Source organism: Plectrocnemia conspersa, unplaced genomic scaffold (genome assembly GCF_051122295.1).
Source record: "Plectrocnemia conspersa isolate PC_06_02 unplaced genomic scaffold, ASM5112229v1 ptg000003l, whole genome shotgun sequence".
Classification (NCBI taxonomy): Eukaryota; Metazoa; Arthropoda; class Insecta; order Trichoptera; family Polycentropodidae; genus Plectrocnemia; species Plectrocnemia conspersa.
Genome location: NW_028277167.1, coordinates 25,692,181 through 25,717,267, shown reverse-complemented (window position 1 = coordinate 25,717,267; position 25,087 = coordinate 25,692,181). Strand labels below are relative to the sequence as shown.

Below are 25,087 nucleotides of genomic sequence, written 5' to 3'. Positions count from 1 at the left end.
ACTACTTGGTCTTAACAACAAACTTTAAGACATATTCTAATACTACTCATAGCGGCAGCTTAATTTCGAATAAATGATCCTGAGAGAGATTTTTTGTCCTACATGCGAGGATAAAAAATTTTTTAATTAATGAAAATGATTTAATTAAAATACTTAATAAATCGAAATAATACTTGCCGGGGTATTTGAATGCTTAAGTTTTGCTAATCAATAAACATTATGAATCATGCGAGCGGTATTTTTTAGCGGAATATTTTTTCGGTCAATTAATTAAAACAATAATATTAATGCCAATACCGGTATTGTCTGTTGTATTATTGCAATCCCCAAAAACAACTGTGTAGATCTTCTAACGCTCGACATCAGCAATTGTTGCTGCGTGACCTATAAGAAAGCAATGTAAAAAATCATTTTTAATTAGGCCAAGGATCATTAATTCTCACTAAAGGCTGCACAGCAGCGGCAGAAGTACTGCACAGTCTCAAAAAGTATTACGCCTTTGCATAAGTATGATTAAAATAAATTTTAATTTATTAACTAATTTTAAAACAAGATAGCATTGCGGCGATAATTTGTCTATGGTTCGAAACAAATCCAGTACATATTTATTGTGTATCAGGCTTTGAATATACCCAAATTATTATTTATCACGGCATTCCACTTGTTCATTTATTTGCTTATTCAGAGTTGTTTTTTAATTTAATTTAATTCTTCCAAACCCGCACCTGTTTCGTCCTTCGCGAAACAAAATGGAAATAAAACAAAGGGCGGCTAAATCGAGATTTCTGTACGCGTTATTAAATAAGCCAACGCTGAAAAAAATACAACGCGATTTATGACGGCCATTGAATGCGTAACGCGTTATTTATGCCTAAATAAATAAAAAGATGTAAAATTGTAAAGCGATAACGTCGCGGTTTTTAATGCTTTCGCGTTTCGTTTTTTTTCTATCTTTTTTATCGCTCCCTGTCCCTGGACGAAATTTGAAGTGTTTGGATCAAAACGGCGACGCGGCGTTTCTGAATTGCCACCAATAAAATATTCACATATCGCGAACTATAAAAAGGCGTTCAATTTTCGCTGCTGGCAACACTGCGAAACGAGATGCGACAGTAGTAAAACTAAAAATAAAATTCGTCTCTTTATGTATCCTTCGCACATATGCTCGACATTCATTCAGAGAGATTTCAATTTGAACATGTTTGTTTGGGTTTTGGAAGAGTGAGAGAATGGGACAATGAAAGGGTGGGGAGTGTGTTGTGCTCATGTTAATCAGATATAAATAATAATCGTTTATTTTTATAATCAATCAAGAATAAGGGTCGCAATCAACTCTTTAATGCAGTCAAGCATTTATGAATTGAAGCACAGCAATAAAAAAAATAGTAGCGTCGAAAATACAATTAGCTATATCTTAACGCTCCTACCAAAAATCAAAATACGACTGCTATTAATATATTTTTAAAAATCTTTCCAATAACAAGGAGTATTTCGCTTCGCTGGTATTCCAGACAATAGAGCTATATTCAAGGACACTAATTAAGAGAAGATTGTAAACGTCGATGTCACTGCTCCCAGTCTGAATTTTTGTTAATAAAATATTTATTGAGCGTTTCGCATCGGCCTCAGTATATTATTATCATTCCACAAACACGACACCGAGTAACGTAAACCTTTCACACGTCGCACGGAATAAGCATTTTTATCTGAAACAACCAGCGAAGCCCTTTTCCCGAAAAGAGAATTATGTGTTTCTTGTTTATTATTACACTCTGAAAAATAAAACAGGCCGATCTGAGAAAATATTACTGCGCACAGCGAACGTCACGACTGCGAATGATAAATGGGAAATTCGTCATGGGGTCAGCTTTTCCTTTTTCGCTTTGCATTTTTCACGATTAACCCACCTCAACCCACTCTTAGCGAAATAAAATACGCATAAAATCGGAGCAAGCAAGTTTTTTCTGTATCGAGAAAAAAATAACTGCTATTTACAAACGCTTCTTCGGTCGGTCGCTTCGCGTCATTCAAATTCGTCCTGAGACTCCTTGTTCTGTTTTTTTTCGTTCTTTTTTTTAATTAAATCCCTGTGAGTACGAGGGACCGCTGTGTCTGCTCGAAATGTAAATGAAAGGAATTATTTCCCCTGCGACTCGCCGCGAACCTAAGCATCCATGACAGTCGTCTAAACTGGGGGCGGATAAGGTGAATCTCGCAATCTATATAAATATATATGTATGTATGTATGTAAAGAAAATCGTGTTGAATGTCCTAAAGACCTTGGATTTATTATTAAATATAATAAACAGTGCTATCTTCTTTATTTATAAACACTAATTGTCACTTAATATATACATAGCTATCATATCAAATAACTCATAATGGGCATCTAATTTATTTAATTAATATTTTTTTATTCAATGGAATTTTCCAAGAAAAACTTTCTCTTTCTTTCTTAATATTTTCGTAAAATGTTTTTTTAATTATGGTACGTAGACACAAACATCGGAAAAGCCATTACAATTATCTTCGTGGTAATAATAATACTTTTTTCTACTGCTATTTGTATTGAATTTTCATTTTATATTTTTTTGTTCTTTCCAAACTTTTTACTAAAATATATTTTCCTTCTCTTTATTTTTTCTAATATTTCCGACAGCGTTTTTTCTAATATCGCCAAAATTGCTTCAGTTTCTTAGCATTTAGCCATTTACCTGGATATCGATTTTTATTATTTTTCTTTAGAGTTAATATGCATACACACACATACATATATACATACATACACACAAATATACATATTTAGGTTATAATTTATATAGTTTCGATGTATATACGAGCTACGGACAAACCAAAGAACATCTGTCGCCATTCATAACAAGATATTTTGTTCGATTTGTAGCGATTTTGCATATTTTTTCTAATTTAGTTTAACATATGCTATCCCCAAGATGGAGAAAGCATATGTTATTATTTTTTTCGTAAAAAAAACAGTATATTTTTTAATATTAATTTTACTATTTTTTTTAGAAGATTTGCTTATTATTTTATATTCGTAGTAAAATATTTTTAAATTTTTAATTTCTTCAAAAAAATCTCCTAAGACATTTTTTCCACTCTACCTTTTTTGTTTTGCAAAATTTATTTTCTTATCTTTGTGCTAAATATTACAAATATGAACATAACAGTTTAAAGCCGATAAACAATCAGTCACATATAATAGCAAAAAAAATGAATACATATTACATTGAGAACATAAAAGAAATTGTGAATTCAATACTAAGGATTAGTAATTTAGTACAATATAATAATAAAGCAATAATTGTAAAATTTAGTAAATTTAAATCAGTATCATTAAATGAAATTCATAACATAATATGTAAATTTAAAAAAGGAACTAGTACTGATGAACTAGATATAAATATAATTAAAGAAACATGGGAAATAATAGGAACTAAATTAAATTATTTAATAAATAAAGCACTCTCCTTAGGAGAAATGCCTGAAAATTTAAAGATTGCTACTATTGTACCTATACCTAAAATAAAAAATAGTAAAAAAGTTGAAGAAATGAGACCAATCAACATGCTACCGTGTATAGAAAAAATAATAGAAGAAGTAGTAATCAAACAATTAAAGGAATTTATTACTTCTCAAAACATAATATGTTAACAACAATCGGGATTCAGAGAAAAGCATTCGACTGAAACTGCATTACAAGTAGTGATAAATGATTGGCTGTTGGTTAAGGATACAAACAAAATCATTGGAGCAGTTTTCTTGGATTTCAAGAGAGCCTTCGAAACAATAGACAGAAAAATAATGTTAAAGAAATTGGAGAGTATAGGTATAAGTGATATAGTTTTAAGATGGTTTAATAATTACTTATATAAAAGAAAACAAAAAGTTAAAATAAATAATGTATATTCTGAAGAGAAATTAGTGTCTTATGGAGTACCACAAGGGTCTAAATTGGGACCATTGTTATTTGTTTTGTATATTAATGATATAGTTAATAACGTGAAAAAATGTAAAATTCATCTATTTGCGGATGACACATTAATGTATTGCATAGGTGATAACATTAAAGAAATTGTAAGTAATTTAAATAATGAATTAAGTATATTAGAAATATGGTTAAAGAATAATGTACTTAAATTAAATGAGAATAAAACTAAATGTATGTTTATTAATTATAAAAATGTGTTAGATAATAGTACCAAAATAGTAATAAATAACTCTAGGATAGAAATAGTGGATAATATAAAATATTATATTTAGGAGTAATTGTTGATACAAAATTAAATTTTAAAGAACATTGTAATTACATATTAAAAAAAATTAGTAGAAAAATAGGTTTATTATCTAGATTAAGAATTAAGTATAAATACAAAAAAAAATTTACAATAGTATAATATTGCCCCATTTTAATTATTGTGCAACACTATTAAATATGTTAAATAAATTAGATAAACAAATGTTGCAAAAATTACAAAATAGGGCAATGAGAGTAATCTTAAATAAAAATAGATTAACTAATTGTAAAAGTATGATTGATAGATTAGAATGGTTGAATGTTCAAGAAATATTTAGTATGAATGTTTTAGTATTTATATATAAGTTAGAAAATAATATGTTACCAGAATATTTTAATAAGTATTTAATAAGAAATAAAGATGTACATAAATATAATACTAGAAATAGAGAAAATTTAAAGATAATTAAGTATAAGAAAACGAGTTCGGCTAGGGGAATTATGTACGGAGGTTTTGATTTATATAATAGTCTTCCAAGAGAAATCCGAAACAGCAAAAATATAACGGATTTCATAAATGGAATAAAAAAACACCTTCGTACATATAGAAATAAATTATAATATTAAGTCTTTATTATTGTATATTTTTATTTTTTCTTTCTGTTATGTATTTTTTATATATTTTTATATATGTTTACTAAATTTGTTAGATGTAAAGATTAGCTATTAAGCTAAATAAATTAATAAAATAAAAATAAAATAAAATAAATAAAATAATCGTGACTTGGAATAATAGCTCTACAAGAAAAAAATAAAGTAGCTACTATTTTTTAGATCAAATACAAATGAAATTAAACTTTAAGTCTGTTTAATATTTTTTTAGCATAGAAAGTTGTAGTAATTACATTAATTTTGTACTTTTTATAATGAAAAAATTTCAATGCATATTTTAAAATAATTTAATTATTTAAAATTAACAAGAATCCTATATCTGTATTTAAAAGCTTTAATACAAAAATGTAATACAATTTAATATATTTATATACATTTATAAAGAGTACAAGAACATAAGACATACTTACTGACAATAAGCTTTCATTATTAGCATCTAAATGAGTATTTCAAAAATTGAAATTATAGTGTATTCCTTATTTAGATAACCCAAATAACGATTATTTATACTGAATATAAAATCTACTGATTAATCCATATGATATGCTGCCCTGCACATAATACTATTGTTATTATACTATTTGGTTACCAATCGCTTAAGTGGCCATTTACAGAGGCTAGAGATACGCCACGTGGTATCAACAGCTGAGATAAGTCAGCACATTTCATGGATACGAGACACGTCAGCGGTTCGCCCGGCATCATCACGAGAAAATATCACAACAGACCCCAGCCGTTCCACGAAAGCACAGCCGACAATAATACAACTCGACCCACCAGCAAAGAAGGCGCCAGTCTCTATCACACCTTGTAGTGTGGGAGATCGAGGGACCCCTCATGAGGTTAAAACACAAATTCGGGACCTCTCGGGCTAACTGTCCGAGATAGGGCGAGAGGCACTACCAATGACGAACAAAGCATAGCAGAGCAACGTAAGCAGGGTCAAAGGGCTCGGCCCTGAGGGGAACCGATGATCAAGGCTGTGACTGAAGCAATATATACATTCCTTGAAGATCAGGGGTGTGGTGTTGTGACAAGGATGATAAGCAATGCAGGCCAACCAAGAAGAGCACGTCTCCCCGTGCGCTTGTGTTAAATACTAATGAAACTCCGATAAAATATGTAGTACTACGAGTGGTGGGTCCCGCTCATCTGGCCGTCACAAGCTGGGTGCCCGCCCATAGGGTTGGACTGGTAACGGCAGTGGTGCAACGGATACTAAAGTAGCTATACACACCAGCAATTACTTGCAAGACCTGTCATTTCAATTCCACCGCCTGATAGTGGCATTTATATTTCTCTATATGTATATATATGTTCATAAAATAAACTGTTCCCACTTTTCCGGCGTTTATGTGGCTGGAAAGTCACTAAAAGTCCAAATGAATAAATAAGCTGTTTTTAAGGAATAAAATAAAAATTAATCACAATAAATGGATCGTGTGTCCCGCCGCGATAAAGGTGGTTCGTTTGCGCCCACAGTGGTGACCCGCAATATTGCGGTTACATCGTTCGAGACACTCAAAGTAATACTCATTTAAATGTGTAATGGTTTCGCTGCGTAATGGCGGCGGGAGACGGGAGAACACCCTCCGATATTGGGTTTATTATTTACTTCGGTGGATATGACGAAGTCATTGTAATGAAGACGAAATTGAAAGGGCGGATGAGATGAGTGGGCCCTTGCGAAAGTAATCAAGAAATGTGTGTATTCGTGTGTAGTATACTTGTTATTGAAATATTGGTAAGAGCTCGCTGTTGGATCATTCGTACATATGTACAATTGTAGTTATTTTTGGATTATTATTATTATTACTTACCTAGTATATTAAACTTTTTTATTATTTATACAATAATATGTATTAAGTTGTAACAAGTGTGTGAGTGATAGATTAAATACAATTAACCATACAAACAAATTAAACCGAATATAAAAAAAAAAAAAATTAAATTGAAACAAAACGTTTATAAATAATACATCATAGTTGTATATACATATATACAATCAAACCTATATTTTGTACACACTAATGCCTGCACTACACTCTAGAAGTTGGCCAAGGTTGCCCTAGGACGGAGAATATAGTGGGTTAATTCGGAGTTACTTCGGTCGAGTTCGGTTCTGTCCGCTCTAAAATCTCTCGGAAGTTGTCCAAGGTAACCGAGAACCGGAGATAAAGTGGGGGTAATTCAGTCGACTTAGCCAACTTCGAGCGCTTCCGAACATTGTCGGCAAACGGACCGAAGTCGGAGCTGCTCTTTCGAGCGCAAGCGGTGAGATACTTCCCCTTTCGCTCTCTCGCGTGTTAAGTGACGACAGTGAGAGAGATAATGATATGGTTTTTCGCAAACTGAGATAGAACGAGTAACTCAGTTTAATTTCAGTATGCGCGTAGGCGTCCTATGGTCAACACGTATGTCGAGCGCTGCATCGTGGTCACGTGGTCAAGTTATAATACCACATGCTTATCGGGGACTTCAACAGACTCTTACTGACATCTTTGAATATTTTAAGGCACCAAAAGGGATCAATTATATATTTGTTAGTATATTCTTCTAACCGATATCGGTATTATATTTTTTTTCATATAAAATTAAATAATTAAAATATAATTAGTGGTACTTGATTTTGTTAAAAAAAATCGTTTCGAATATCCTTATGTATTTTCCTAGATCGGTTTATATAAATGTCACACCATAACGAATTCTTATTAAGAATCGATGGCGACAAATTCTAGGATAGTCACAGATGTGGTGCTCATATTCTGAAGTATCATTTTATGCCTTATGGCATTTTGCAAAAGCCGACAAAGATTTTGTGTAAATTGAATATTTACGACCGAAAAGTTTTCACTGGTATTGTATTGGTGAGTGCCCACACAAACTTTTATAATTATCAGTAGCGTAATTTTAATAATATGACAATTTAAAAATTGCGTTTATTTGGCACCTTTTTCGATTCGGCCGCAGCCGCCGTCCGGACGGCATATGAAATTTGGGGCCATGTGGTCGCTTCCTCGAAGTCGTAGGTCTCGGCCGACTTTAGTTGTAACTTCGATTCGGACAACTTCCAGAGAGTGTAGTGCAGGCATAATGTTTGAGTATGATGTATTTTTTGTAAAAATACATCATACTCAAACATTGGCTATAGAACCTAAATTAAATTTTGGGAAGCAAATTATCAAACGATGACCAACTTATTTTTTTATTTTGCCCGCCAAATTTAAAATAAGGATGTTAAATAAATCTGTAAAATAATTAATCGCATATAGTAAATATGTATATAATATATTTTAAAATAGAAAATTTGTATCAAATATAAAATGTATTTTCAAGCTTTCGAACAAAACGGTAGTAGTTGAATTATACAATGAAACATCTTTTTAATGCCTATAGTTCTAATTAACTTTTTTTTATATGGCTAAAATAAACCATCTTTATACAATAATAAATTTTAAAAATATCACCGCCTATGTTATAAATTAATAATCTGATACATAAATTTATCATGTACGGTTTAGAATTACATAAATTTAGCAAAAATATGTAATTTAAATCTTAAGACGTCCATAGATGGCAATATTTTCTTTGAAGATTTATATTGCGATCGTAATATAAACCTTCAAAGCAAATATGGCGAACATGTCTTTGCGGTTGACCGCTAAATCTCAGTAGCTCCTTAAATCTTAGAAAGCCTTCACAGCGTTTAGCTTTAACGGATATATGTACCTATGTATCTACATACACAGTGCCATTACTAGCTTTTCATATACCCTGTGCAATTTTTTTTTACAAAATTGAATTATGGCAAAAACCTGTTTATTTTACCTTAACCGTCTAGCCGTTTTTTTATCAACCGCTTATTAAAAATTAAATCGTCTAAATTTATATTTCAGACATATTTTTATTCCATGAAATTTTTCGACACCCTGTCAAGTATTACGTGTCCCATAAATAAATTCGCTGAATAGTTTATCAACATATATTTCCATTGTTATATTTTATTTGTGTTGCGTAAAGTTTTATTTACAGAAAAATTGCAGATAAATCTCAAATAAATACATATATAACAGCAGAGTTATATTATAAATAGTTTGACGCTTACTAAAATATTTTTTTATTCCTGATATTAAATTGTTTGTCTGATTAAAATTCAAAATTAATTCTGCGTTATTGTTTTTATATTTATAAATATACTATAATAAAATTTATATTCAATTAATTGTAAATAAATTTAAATGCATTATACAATATAAATATTATTATTTATTTGTATGAGGCGCGTGCGGTGAGATACTTTCCCTTTCGCTCGCTCGCGTGTTAAGTGACGAGAGTGAGTGAGAGATAAGGACATGCGGACTGCATGCCCTCGCAACTTTGAATCTCGATGCCGTTCCATTATATTGCATATTTTTGAGAATTTTAAATTAATACCCAAGCTCGTGGGACAAATAAAAATATGCAGCGAGCCGAAATACTATCATAATTTGTTGAAGCTGCTCGCAGAGATTATATAGAAAGGTTCACAATAACTAAAAACGCACATGTGTTTACTTCGAGAGGCACTAACATAAGATATGTATTAAAAAAATTCTAAAGGTCTATATATTAAACAGCATAAATTAAATATTTTGGGATTTATATCAATAATTTTAATAACTCCATTTTGAAATATATGTAAAAAAAATTCGTTTTTTTATTTTTAATATAGTCTGTTTTTATGTTACACTAATAATATTGAAAAAAATCATTATAAAATAATACCATTTTTACAACAATGATTTATTTAACAATAGCAATTTTTATTGAAGTTATAAATTGTTTTCTATAAAAATATATAAATTTGAATATCAAGGGTTTTTTAAATAATATCGTGCAATTTAAAACTGAATTTTTGATGCGATTTTCTGGGAAATCGCATCAAAATCCCTGGACAGAATCCCTAAGTTACTGTTTATATTATACATACATGTATATAGCATAATATATACAGATATTGTATAATATATTTTATACATACATTATAATTATATATATATATACTGTATATGAAACATTTTATAACCAGTTTTAATTAAAAAAATGTTTCAATCAATAAATTGCTTTATAAATAATATTCATTCACTTTATAATCTCCTACTTAAAAAACATCAACAAAATTACCTTGTCGCGATGACGGCGCAAAAATTTGCATTACAGAGAAATTTTAATTATTATGTAAATTCCATCACGTTTTTGCAATTTGTTCGCCAATAACGCTTCTTAAATGTGTTTTCGCGTTGATTTTTTTCATTCATATTGCTCGCAATATTAATCTGCTGAAAGTCTACGGTCGATACTCGAGCCGAAAAGACGTAAACCAGAAATGTCTTGTACACGGAATTGTCTATTTAGATGGTGTTTTTTTCTTTCTTTTCAGTCGAGGTGTACAATGGAGAAAACCTTCCGCTGGTGAAAGTGGAGAGGAAGCAAATGGGAGCTTACTTATGCATTGCCTCAAACGACGTCCCGCCAGCTGTCAGTAAAAGGATAATGGTTCACGTAAATTGTAAGTAATTTTAATATTTTAACACTTTGTATGATGATGACCGGCATATATCACATTTAAATATGATTACATACTAGATTTTTACGTCTACATAGACTGAATATTTAGATTTTATATATTATACGTGCTTCTTAAATTATTTTTATCTATATAATAAGATAACACTAACAGTCTAACAGAAAAACAATTAGTCACTATTAATAATAATTTTCAGCTATCAACAAGATATGCTGAAATTTTATTTTATAAAGAATTGGTCAAAAGTGGTATTTGCGAAATTCCTAATTTTCGTCTCGGGTATTCCCGGGAATTTACGGTTATCTTTTTTTATAATATTTTAACCCTATGAGCTAATTTTACGTATTTTTCCATAAGTATTTCTGTTGTTATCTATTTATTATTATTTTATATTGCATTTATAGTGTATTATATAGAAAAAAAATCACTGATTCTCAACGTTGTATTGCTTTGATTTATTTTACTATTTTATTGTATTAGTTTTAATCATTCATTTGAACACTTTTCTATTACTAAATTTCGTTAATTTATTTTACATATTTATAATATATTATTCGGCTTTTGCATTATTTTTTTAAAATCAATTCAGAAGCTCTCAATATTTTTTATTAAATTAATGCTTATTTATTTCGTATTATTATTTTCTATACAAATCATTTACACTAAATCAATTTTTTTAAATAATATATAAATATAAGCTATATAAATATCTAGAGTTAGACCATCTATATATACCACCGTACATGTACGGCGATACTCCTCAAAGGGTTAACATGCTTCAAAAAATTATTCATTGTTTATTACTATGCATAATTACTACAGAAAATATTAAGCTAAAAGACATATTAAAATTTAAAATGCATATTTAATCTTTTTATTTCTAAGTGAGGCACATTTTTAGTAGATTTTTTTAAATATTTAAATTTAAAACATAAAAAAGGATTTAAATTATCTTTTTATACTCTTTGAGTATTACAAAAAACATATAATTCAACAATATTTGTTCAATCAAAAAAAAACTGTAAAAATAAATCATTTGAAGTCTTATGTCGTGGTGGGCATGATATTTGTTTATTTCGGAAACATCAGTTAATAGTCTAAAAATTGACAAATTTCTCTTTTAACAAGCAAATACCCATCTGGAAAAAATAAAAAAATGGTCTGAACCGAAAAACATCTTGCAAATTTCTGCAGTAATTCACTTTCATTTTGACTATACTCACGTCTTAATAGTTTTATTTTTTATTAGTAATAAATACATCCTAACTTTCAGTTTATTTATACTTATTTTAAGACTTTTCCGTTCGTTTTCAAAATACTATTTTTTTGCAGTTTAAAAACTTTTCTAACTTGAAATATATAATTTTTAAGATATGAAAGTCTTTGGATGTAGATATGATTTAACATCGGTTGTTCAATGGTACAGGACTAAATGATTAAGGTCGCTTCATCTTATACTTTTTCCTTATATTTTTTCTTCTATTCATCTACAACGACCCAATCCTTTTTTTCGGCGTACCAAACATTATTATATTAGCACGAGTGGCAGGATTTCGAGCAGAAATAAAAGAAGGAAGAAAAAGTGATCCCGTTCCGCGGTAAAAATTTGTCGGTTTTTTGTCTAACAATATTACTTATATCTCTGAAATCGGGTTAGAATAACAAACTGCCATCGGCTTTGTGTTCCGATTCGACTCTGCTTTCTCTCTATATCCTTATATACATCGTACCATTCTCCATACAAATGAAAATTATTATTGGACGATATCGGACCAAGGATTTCCCTTTTGGGGACCAAGACTTTATTCAATGGAAGCTTAGCCGGAGGAGGAAGGACTCCACTGGGACGAATCTGAATGACTATTTATTTGCCAATAAGGATGATACGTATGATGTATTCGCATTCGGATGAAAGGATTTACGATTTGAATGCTAATGTTCCCGGGAACCATGTGCGGATCGATGAGCCGTTTCACGTTCGAGTATGTGTGTTCCGATACAGTAAATATAATATAAATAATAATAGTTAAAATTTGATATTAATAATATTGAATAACCAGGAGGTACGCTGCAATACTATATTTTTCGTTGTTGAATACATACCGTATATTCTCTATGAGCTAAGGTAGTCCATTATGAAAGAATCAATAACTATAATGTACGACATAGCTTGATTTTAATTAAACATCACGATATTTATCTGTGAGATTGGAAAAATCTATAATGATCATTCGGAATTATTATTATATAATTATAGTCTCTCAGGTCAATATGAGATTCAAAACCAGGTCTTTCAAGTTATTAGTCAGCGACTTATACCATTCATTTGTCGTATTGGTTTTTAATAGATTTACTGGTCGCTAAATTACTGAGCAATAAACTACTGTTCTTGATTTTATGTTAATGAATATAATAATTCAAAGAGATTATTGACTGTCTTATTAAAATACTAAAACAATAATATATTTAACACTAAGACTAGTTTAAATAATTTTTATAAAATCCGTTTTAAAAATTTACTATGTCTGTTGTTTTTAAAATATAATATTGCATTATATTGCTATTATAAATATTTTTAAAATATGAACAATTGTGTTCTTATATTTAGTTTGATATTTTTCTACTCTGTAAAGTGTAATTATATGTAATATGTCACGTAAGTTAAACTTATTACAAATATTCAATAACTTTATTTGTATGATGTTTTTAATCAAGAATAATAGTAAAGTTAACATCAATTTTAATAAATGGCAAAGTTGATAGTAATTTATCCATAATTAATGATAAAATGACGCGAATAAATAAAAGTTCAATATTCTCATTCAGCAAACACAATCAAAGATAAAATAAATAAGATTTAGTTTATACCAAAAAAGGAGAATAAAGATAGATCTAAAATTAGCATTAAATTTTATATTTGAGTCAAAAAATTTGCTGTGAAAAAGTTTTGGTGCTGACCGAAATATTAAATATTTTATTGTAATATAATGTATAATGTTATCTATATGTGAATATTATACATTAAATTAATTTTAAAAGTTAGTTTATTTTAATAAATATTTAGATTTTTTAAATTATAACGTATTTGATTTAATCATGTATTAGAAATAACTTATATTGAACGGTTAATATAATATATACTCTTTTTTATTTACTCTTCGTTGATTTTTCAACAAGTACGATACTAATAAATAATAAAAAAAATATATTTACCCAAAGATGGATTAAAACGGTTGACGGAATATTAAAGAGGGTTGCCAGAGGAGATTCAACGTCTAATGATGCTAGTTTGTAATACACTTTATTGTGAATGAAATTCAAGCTAATAGTGTAAGATAAGAGTATCGTTAAAAATGCTATAATGAGCATATTTCTTCCATAGTTGCCCCATCAATAATAGTCAGTCAGCAACTAATTGGAGTACCTACAGGCTCCGACGCCAGATTGGAGTGTTTGGTTGAAGCATATCCGCCAGCTGTCCACACGTGGATCAAAAACAGAGAAGAAATGCTCATGAAAGGGTAACTATTCTTATAATTGCTATTATGTCTTGCAAATAATTATTAATTTTAAATTGTTTTTTATCTTATTTTATAGGAGAAATTACGAAATGAGCTGGGAGAGAGTGTCTACTTACGAGGCACGGATGATCCTAATCATCAAGGATTTCAACAAGAGCGATCTCGGCACTTATATGTGCGTTGCTTCCAACACTATGGGAAAATCTGATGGCAACATACGCTTATATGGTAAATTTCAATTCCTTTGGGTCTCAACAATTTAAGCGCCAATATGAAGACAAATATTTTTGCATAACAACAAAACAACCCTCTGTTTACTTTGAATTATGGACTTGAGTTTGTCTTGGTGCAAATAGCTTGTTAAATCCCCTTTCTGATAATGTTTCAGTATTGATCCATGTAATTTTTGACAACTTGGATAAAGCAATTTGCCCAACTATCGATTTAGTCAAATGTATAATATAACAGACATTGAAAAGTTATCAGAAAACCGTTAACACTATTTTATTTTATTTTATTATAATAAAATTTAATATGAAAAACTCATATATGTTTATATTTTGTTGCTAGAAAAATAGTTAGGGTTAAGAACTCTATATATTTTTTAGCTAATAACTATATTTATTGATCAAAATTAGTAATATTAAATTCAACACATTTTTCGTAATTAATTACAAGTGTAAAATTCCGGAACTCATGAGATAATTAAATCTCAAAATGCACTTTCTACAGCAGCTTGGATTGTATACCTTATTAGTGTTTTTTACTTGAAAATAAAAATTCTCATTTCTCGAGAAATTTTCTGATTTTTAAAAAAAAATGCAACTGCATAAAAAAGTGAATCCGTACCAGACGCTTAAAAATATGCAGGCTTCCCTAAAAGATTTTAATAGGAGTTGCAAGTATTTAAATATCAAAAATTTGATTAAGATTAACTAATCTAATGTGCCTTATATTTGCTTTGGTAATTAAAAACTAAATTAAAAATTAGATAAAAAGAAATTACTCTGAGTGGGAATCTCCAGATTTTGAAAATGTATAGGGACTTGATACAATTTACCCGTAACTCGACGCTCTGTAATTAATCAAAGTAAGTCGGTCTTCTCTCGATTATAACAAATCAAAATCATATTGAATTGTTCTGTTTAACGATAATTTAATTATTTGCTAATTAATAATATAAAAATAACTACAAAAATTAACTGTATAATCACGTACTATATATAACAACTGAGAATTGAAAATGCGAATTTTTATTTTCCATTTACAGTTCAACCAGTAAACTGACCGCTTTCTGCTGTCGTAAAGGATTGCTGTTTTTGTTGGAGTAATTTCTGTATACCATAGAACCAATTTTTGACAAATAAAACAAAAAAATCAATTTATGGCATATATTTTAATTCGATTAAGAAATTTATCGTTTATGTTGTGTAAAATACGCACATAACAAACTTTAAAATGTCAACTTTTAGTACTTATTCAGTTCGTGCGGTACCCATTTATCAAGTTTTTCTAAGCCGCTTCAACTACTTCAGAACTAATGCATAAGAAAAAACTGTTAAATATAGACGCTATATTTATTTTTTATTGCAAATATGCCCATAATGACTAAACAGATTTCCTTAATGCGTCATGATTGCTATTATACAAAAAAAAAACATTTTAAAAAATACCATATAGTACACACCAAAAATAGATTATGTTTCGCAAGCTCATACAAGAGGAGCGTTTTCGAGCGCTGACATCCTAGTCGTGACGGGCAAGATAAATCCTCTTTGAATTCGGCCAGAATAATGTGTAAATGTTTACATTTACGACTTTGTAAAAAAATGTAGCGCCGGCTAACGTTGAGAAACATTGATCTAGTGTCACGATCGCGGCCCTTATTCTTAACCGACGTCAGCGCTTGAAAACACTCCTCTCTTACAAGCCATCTAGCTTCTTAGTGAGCTTGCCAAATACAAGTATGCTTCAGCGATAACCATGTTTATCTATTTTAGGCGTGCTTCATAATTGTATCAAATTTAAGTTAAATCTATTCACCACAAATTAACATTGCTATATATAATGCTTTTATTTCACAGAAATCAAAGTGACAACAACCACTCCGTCCACGACCACAACCACCCAAATAACAACCACCACTGAAAGGGAATATCCAGTCATTCCAAGTGAGTATGTTAATTAGCTAATCCAGATTTAACACTCTCGCTGTGAACTAGTGCACAAACGTAGAGTGATAAAGCGTTCGCGCTTACTAATTCAAGAACGTCATAAATCCACCGTGTTGTACAAACACAGATGATGACTTTGAAGAATCTCCGGGGGAAGTGGGAGGTTGGGCGCTTAACACGAAAATGGCGTGATGACATTAGGGGGCCTACAAGTAAAACGGTGTCGCGGGGCCGGCAAGGGGCCATTTGAATAATCGAAATACGGGGCGCCCAGATTGCGTGGCGCCCACATTTGCATACATACAAGAAAATTACGTTTTGTAAAAGATACAATTTATCTCTCGCGCGCCCACGGACGCTGACGTTCATATTCAAATGAGAGCGACGATACTCGAGCCCTCTCCGCGCCGGCCTTCCCAGTCTAAATATTTTCGAAGCTCTCGAAGCCTCTTCGCAGAAGTTCCAATTTGCACAGAAATTAGACTTGATATGAATATGTACAGGGTGGGCTCAAAAGCGATGGATACAGTTTTTTATCGTTATAGGTTTATGACTCACTTGATATAATTTGGATCGAATATAAGTGCTCTTGACCGATACTTACATTCGACTCGATAAAAAAAATCTATCGACAACAAGAAGACTTGATACATTTATCTTGGGCAAAGGATCCCTCAACCTACTCCCGTTGTTTTTTTTTTGTTTAACAAACATACTGTATATAAATACAAAGGAAAGAATAATGTGGTCTGTAAGTTTTAGACTGGTAACTCATAGGCCGCGGGTTCAAGCACTAATACTAACTTGTAAGTATTAAAATACTTACAATTTAATATTAACTACTAGACTTTTCAGTCTGGAAATCGGTTGCATCTAAATAATACATTAAAAATTATTATATGAATTTTAATTTATAATTAATAGATATCACTTTGCATCTGGTTTTTAATAATAGCTCGTCTTTATAAATAAAAATTCAAGTCTGCTGCTGTGGCTCGAACCCACGGCCTCTGGCTTACCAGACTAAGCCTTACAGACCACTCTATTCTTACCTTTGTATATATGTATGTATGTTACAGTGAATGTGTTTTACCAATAAAGTTATATTTTCACAATTATAAATATAATTTTACTAGCTTAACAGTTAAAATTTATCAAACAATTTTATTACTCAGTATCAGTAAAATTTTATTTGCTTTTTACAAGTCAGAATCAAGCGTCTCACTGTCTGAGAACGTCAGACTAACTTGGTCTTAAAACTTAATATCCCCATTCTTGGACATGACATAATTAAAAATCAACTATAGTATAGTGCAGGTATGGCGAACCTAGGGCACGCGTGCCCGAGGTGGCACGTTTGAGAATATGGATTACACATAAACAATTTCCAAGTTCAAAAATATTTTTTTAATTTTTTAATTTTAAAAAATTAAATTTTGAATAAATAATCCGTAAATTATTCATTTATTTCATTTTATTAATTATCTAATGTTTTCTAAGATAAACGACAATCGTTTTATTAATGTAAGCCACTACCTATAGTGGCACTTCAAACAATTTTTATGCTGGCAGCACTGTCTTTGACGTTTATTTTCATTTGAAATTATGTTTATTGTAATTTGTTGCTTACCACCGTTGCAGATGTCACTGTCAGTGAAGATAAGTTCGTCGATCTTTAACATCTTGCTGATAGTAGAGGGGCTAACATTGACCATGTTCATATAATATATACAATAATACGCTGTTTCTGACAAGTGAAAAAGAACAACATCATCGTTGAGTAATGTTTTTCACAAAATACGATGTGATAAATGAGCTGTGATTTGTTTTTGCTCGAATTATTGGTTAGTATGTGAACTATTAAGGTAATTTAATTAAAGCATAGTTTAAACATTTGAATAAATCGCATTTAACATGGCTGGTAGAAATGAAAAAGTATCAGAAATGAACCGCAGAAACTAACAAAGTTGGTGGACTGAAGAGTATGGCATGACTAACAAAGGCGGAAAAGCAGTATGTGTTTTATGTTATGGGACAGTTGTATGCAGAACTTCATCAGTTTGTGATAAGCCATAAATCTCTCCTTGAAAAAAGTAAGGAAGAACAAAAGAATTTATTGTTCGGGCAAATAAAAATAAAAATATGCAATCAACATCCCTAATGAAATTTATCCGCAGTCGTTCAAATATAACTGCTGCTAGTTTTGATACCTCAAACATAATCGCTAAGCCCGGAAAACCATTCAGCGATGGAGAATATCTGAAAGAAGCATGGGTAAAATGCTCTCTCAATCTTTTTGAAGATTTTGAAAATAAAGAAAAAATTATTCAAAGAATAAATGATATGCCTTTGGCTAGAAATACGGTGAAAGATAGAATCATAGAAATGGCCAAAAATGTAACTCATCAGCAAAACATGGATATATTATAAAGTCTTCAGATTTAATTTCCCATTGCCTTGATGAAAGTACTGATATAACTGGATCAGCTCACTTAGCAATTTTTACTCAATTAGCAACAACAACAAAAGGAATAGATATTTGCAATGCAGTTGTAAAATCACTCACTGAAAGAGAAATAGATCTTTCGGAATAGACGGTGCTCGCAGTATGACTGGAGAGAAAAATGGTTTTATCAATTTATTTACTGAACGAATTGGACTTTCATTGCATTATACACCAGCAAGTTTTATACGCAATACATGGATTTAAGGCACTGGAAGATGTTATGATTCTTGTATCAAAATTGGTCAATTTGATATCTGCGCGCGGATTAAATAAACGAATTTTTTTAGAATTATTAAATGAGGTAAACTCAGTATATGGTTTACTTATATACAACAATGTGCGATGGTTAAGTCGTGAAAAAGTTCTTCAAAGATTCGTTGGAGTGTTTAGATGAAGTTAAGCTTTTTTTAATTAACGAAAATCTCATTGAAAAATATAATGAGTTACTAGACGTCGAATGGCTTACAAAATTAATGTTTTTACTTATTTGTGCTTACATTTAAATGAATTAAATATTAAACTGCAAGGTGTTAACAAAACAATTATTGTTATGTTTGATTTAATCAAAGAATTTCAAGCTAATTACAAATTTTTGATTGTGACGTTGTATCTAACACCTTCAAATACAAAAAAAATGCAGAATAAAAGCCAGATCAAATCAAATTACCACAAGAATTATCTGTAGTTATTCAATCGATAATCAACTAGTTTTCTTCAAGATTCAAACAATTCAGGAGATTTGAAAAGACATCAAAATTTATTTTATATCCAGACACACTATCAGCAGATGACCTCAATTTGGAGATTTTCGAGTGGCTAAATTTGGAACACATTGAAATGCAATTTATTGAATTCCAATCGAGTTCGATATGAAAACAAAAATTGGTTAATTTGAGAAATGATTTGGAAATAATTGAAAGTAATCGATTAACGAACATCAATATTATCAATTTTGTGAATCATTATTTTCCGAAATGAATTTCATAAAATGTAATTCAAGAAAGAGAATGACTGATGAATCAAGTTGGTCGTGTGTATTACTAAAAGTGACGAAATATGAACCAGATATTAAGGAGTTGTCATCGAATATACAACAGCAAAAATCTCATTAATTAATAACTAATGTGTGTTTTTATTGATTACGACTTTATTTTTAAGAAACTATATTGTAATTTTTAAGCTTTTAAATAAAATAAAAATAAATAATTATTTATTTTATCTATCTTGGTAAATTTTTTTCTCCTTGGGCAAGCCACACAATCGAGGAATAATATTTGAGGATTTTTGGCAAGCGAACCCAAAAATATGCCTGGTATAGTGTTATCAATATTCTGGTGATACCATTTTACTATATGTTTTTATTGTCTTTATTAATGAAAAAACAGTCCAAATATTGTGTCAAAATTACTATATTGATGTTGAAGTAGCGGGAAAATAACCGTTGAGTGTCCATGATACAATCGTCATTCGTTAAATACGCCTTAAGATGCATTGCGCTTTGCTTCACTGTTTCAAATTTATCGAGTACTATAAATATATTCAGTTAATTATACTAGTTTTTAACATTAATACTTATTTGAACCCACATATATTTTGCTGCCTTAAAAGGTAAAACAATAGTGCTGATTTTAAAAATCGCATTTTTAAATATGGCACATTAACCATTTATGTTAATTATTCTGTCCGCACATGATAGTCGACTTGTTCGACGTGGCTACCCCTGATTATTAAATGTTTTCTTGGGAGAATATCAGATTAAAACGATAAATATTAATAAACTTCAGCGTAAAATTACTGCAATAGAATAATTAATGTTTACAAAATAAATAATGATGTAAAACTCCGCGAGGGATTTTTTTTCTGACAACACTAATGAAGAAATAAATGATATATGGAGAAGTAAAATATTATTGTTAAAGGTGGTAGGGCTTTAAAATATTAGTGGTGGGATTTCCATTACAATACTAAATCCCTCGGTATGTCTTGCGAACCAAGCGCGAATATTTCTTGTATTTTTTTAATAAAAGAAATGCACGCCCATCTGAAACAATCCGCGTGTTTAATCGTCGGAACGACTCTGTTCAAAACTTTGAAGAAGATGAAAACATTTCCGGTGAGAAATGACGCGAATAAAAATGCAGAAGCGCAATATTGTGCATCTGCCCGTTTATACATTGTATATACAATCTACGGCTATTTCACTTTTAGCGTCGAAGCTAAAACGGCGTGCGAAGCTTAATGGGATTACTCGTCGGCGCTAATAATTTTCCGATGGCCACCAATCAAATAGGAATGTGAATGCATAATGTGACATTATGTCTTTATGCAAACACGTTTTATAGACATTTTGTAATTATTTTTTTAATTTACGTATCGATAATACATAATTTGTGATATAAATGTCATAACATAATGGTGCGATTTAATGAATTACTTTAAGGGATATATACATTTAAATAAATACTGAGTTCCATAAAACGAATTATGTGTGCATTTATTTAAGATAAATCTTTGGATTTTTTTTTTTTTTGAAAAGGATTCGTTGCAAAGAGTTATTTATAAGATGTATTTTTTTATAAAAAAAAATACATCATTTTTTATAAAAAAAAATACAGAAGCTTGCTAACAAACAATAATTGCTTTTCTGTAAAAGAACATATGTAATGTTTATGAGAGACTCACTTTAACACTCACTTACGTATTTAAAGAGACAGCAACATCACTTATTTTAAGACACTATTTTATACTAGACGGCTTGCTACAATATTTGTATTGATATGGACTCTTCCGCATTTGACACTGCCCCCCAATACTAACACCTGAATTATTATACATTTGTATTGTATTTGATATACACAGTGGCGTAGCTAGGGTATGTGCCGCCCAGGGCGATCCCTAAAATTGCCGCTCCCCCCATACATTTTTTTGCAGAGTCATAAAATCAACTTTTCTTAATATAATAAATTGATTATTATTAATCTCTTGTTATTTGTGGATTTATATATGTTTTAGTGCATTCAGAGTTAATAACCACATCGCGAATATGCCGCCCCCATGCAAGTGCCGCCCGGGGCGGCCCGCCCCTCCTCCCCCCCTATTGCTACGCCACTGGATATACATATACCGACAGATTAATTATAATTGCCAAATACTTTAATGTCATAGAAATTTAAAGTAATATATATTAAAATACATTAAAAACCCTTGAAGAAAATAATTGAAAGCCTTATCAGAATGATTATTTTAAAGCCATTTTACCTAAATATTAAATTAGTTAAAACTAATTATTTCTCATTAATATTTTCAGGGTTCATCGTCCCTTTGCCGCCGACGGAGCAAAAGGTCATCTCGGACGTGACTACTTATGGTAAGTCATTTAAATGTAAGGCCTTAATAATAACTTAAAGGCTTTAATGAGTCATTGTTAAAATATTGAAATTTGTTTTTTATACAACTTTTTAACAATTATGTACTTATGTTCAGATTCTATCGCAGAGAATATTATCGAACAGTCTGTAGTCGACAACCTTTGGCAGCCGACCGGTGCTCCAAGGGGTTCTATAGATATCATACGTTCTGGATCAATCTCCAAAAGGCCTTCTATGATATTCAACGTCCTTCTGTCTATCTTCTGTACCAACATCTTCTTCAGATGATACCTCAACCATGTCTTGCGTAAAGATTGAACGTCCAATTGTTGAATATTGGTCGCGTTGTTGAATCGAATGCCAAATTATTTAATATTTGTACCGCTAGTTATTAACACTAAAATATAAAACACATTTACTAGGTTTATAAGTGATACCCGTGCAAATTATTATACGCATATGACTGTAAATAATGCTTTATAATCTTACATTTTAAGAAAAGATGAATGACAAGCCTATATATTATATATAAAAGGATTTACTGTAAATAAATATAAAATAAACCTAAAACCTATTTTATCAAATGTACTGTAAGGAAAAATAAATAAGAAGTAAATCGTCATCGTTTATGACTTAAACTTGATTTATTATTTATTAAACATATATTAAAAATTAATTATAATAACAAAAAACGACGAATTAATGAATAAATCTCAATCATTGTAAATATTGTAAATAACATAACTATTTAAATTTATAAGATAAATTCATTGTTTATTTTAATATTTGTTAAATAATTTATTAATTTTATTTTCGGTCAAATGTACACATACATATATTGTTATTCAATAAATATTGCCATAAAACTACAAAGAATATTATCAATATAATATGAAATGTCCTTAGTTATTTTTTAATAGATAATGAAACGTTTCATCTTTTATCAATCATTACTATTAAATTTTTATATTATATAGTCATAAAAGCACATTTGACTATCATAAAAGCCACGAAAAATTAACTCCAATTTCCATATGTTGTTTTTTTTTACAATCACAAAAGCGAACTATCGCCTTTAACTTCAATCCATTTTGATGAATTTTTAAACCCAAAATTCAATATGCGATATTAAAATTCATATCAATGCTAAACCGTAGACAGAATCCATATAAATCAAACAAATATTAGTTTCATAGATTTTTTTATAATTAAATAACGTTTACGTTTTTCGGTACAAATAACATTTAACTGTGATACTTACGTTTTAATTTATCATTACATTAAAAAATAGTAATTGTAAGTGTCATGTGTATAATATATACAACATATCATTCACAGTATTCATCTAATCTCTGTAATAACATGTATCGTTTCTAAATAAATAATAATTTTATAATGTACATAAAATAATAAGTATTTATAAAAAGCATGATTTTATGTTAAACAATATATATTTATATACACACTATGTAAAGTACGAAATCCAGTTCAACCTCATAAACCCTTAACGTGCATTTATGTGTATGTATATACATAGGGTTATACCGAAAGCATTAAAGAAACCCTTGGTTTTTATATGGCGCTATATTTTTTTACGATTTTCGTTCTGCATTTGTATATTTAAAACATAAATCTATCGTTTTAATGATGTTTAAACATTCCGCTCGGATTTTGATGATGCTGGACGATAGAGTCGATGATTCGTACCTTGATATTTTTGTAAATATACAAGATAATCAACATAAATGATTTGGAAAACAGTAACTGTATACTTTTGTGTATAATGTATGATAATATGCGTTTTAAATATAAAATAATTGAAAAAATCTCGTTTTATTTTTTAATAATTAATCATAATCAACACCTTAATAACATCTAAGATCAAGGGTATAATTTGATATCACGTCAATAAATTGTGGCGACCGTTTGGTCAAAGGTGGTCACGATGTTTTCACGGAACCACTTCAAAGATTAACATCGTGAAAAGACTTTTCTAAAAAATATAGAATATAAAATGGCTTATCAATTGAAATTAGATTAATCACACGTTTTTTAGTGCCACCGAAAAATCCTACGCCAAGTGTCAGAGATATTTAGAGTTTTTGACTAGAGTACTACTTTTTTTACCTGACCATAATTGAAGACCTCTTAGCATGGCAAAACTGTAGTGAGTCTTTTAGCATTCGCCAAGCTACTGTGTTTGGCCAGCCACCATCGAAGACTCCACAGTAGAAGGTCTTTCGGATCTCATTTAATACATCCTACGGTCCCCTCCACCGAGACGGTCGCCTTTCAAGTTACCTCCACGGAACGAGGCCCTCCTTAGAGGGTAAGCAAGTAATCTGCGCCCCCAGAACCCACCCCGTTAGCAAAAGTCAGTATATTATTAACAAGAACGCACCCCGTTAACAAGAGTCAGTATGTATCCTACTTTTAAGAAACGGTATTTATTATATTATATTCAAAGTGACATTCAATTCTTTGTATTAATAATATATAGCTTTTAGTACTTAGTTTGCATTCATTTATCAATTCTTAAATATCTTATTGATTATATCTAATACTATTCAATAACATTAGTTGATTTTTGCTTATATTTATTATTTTTCATGTTCAATTATTACTTTTTTTACTTTTCCTTCTTTTTTCATATTATTAAATACATAATAAACTAACGAATCATCAGCAATTATATTTATTTTACACTCTCACCTACTACGTCCACGATAATTTTTGTAGTATTTATTAGGTCGGCTTCCGAGGGCAGCAAAAGCAAAGTTAAGAGCATCGTTTAAACACTGATTCAGCGGTCGAAAAATGATTGTGCCGATACCGACTGCGCGCTTGTTACTGTTAACCTGCTTTCCTGTCCTTCACCATCATACTCGCAAGTTAATGAATAATCGATAAATACTACATAATCAATTCTATATTTGTAAAATAATGAACCCAACCTATATTTTATGTAACTTTTGGAACTTCGTCTAATTTTATTTAAAGTATTATATTAATTATTGCTAACTAC

General features: G+C 30.1%; 1 protein-coding gene across 3 annotated transcripts in view; it reads left to right on the top strand.

Moving 5' to 3' along the window:
* Positions 1 to 22,700, top strand: part of LOC148237111 (lachesin-like) — a 306,235-nt gene extending 283,535 nt beyond the window's left edge. For all 3 annotated transcript variants that reach the window (XM_088183322.1, XM_088183323.1, XM_088183324.1), the window contains 6 exons: positions 10,347 to 10,475; positions 13,876 to 14,014; positions 14,091 to 14,242; positions 16,099 to 16,185; positions 22,002 to 22,061; positions 22,178 to 22,700. In XM_088183322.1, coding sequence (XP_088039448.1) covers positions 10,347 to 10,475; positions 13,876 to 14,014; positions 14,091 to 14,242; positions 16,099 to 16,185; positions 22,002 to 22,061; positions 22,178 to 22,350 — 740 coding nt within the window. In that variant the 3' untranslated portion in view covers positions 22,351 to 22,700. The remainder of the gene's footprint in view (positions 1 to 10,346; positions 10,476 to 13,875; positions 14,015 to 14,090; positions 14,243 to 16,098; positions 16,186 to 22,001; positions 22,062 to 22,177) is intronic.
* Positions 22,701 to 25,087: the final 2,387 nt, after the last annotated feature.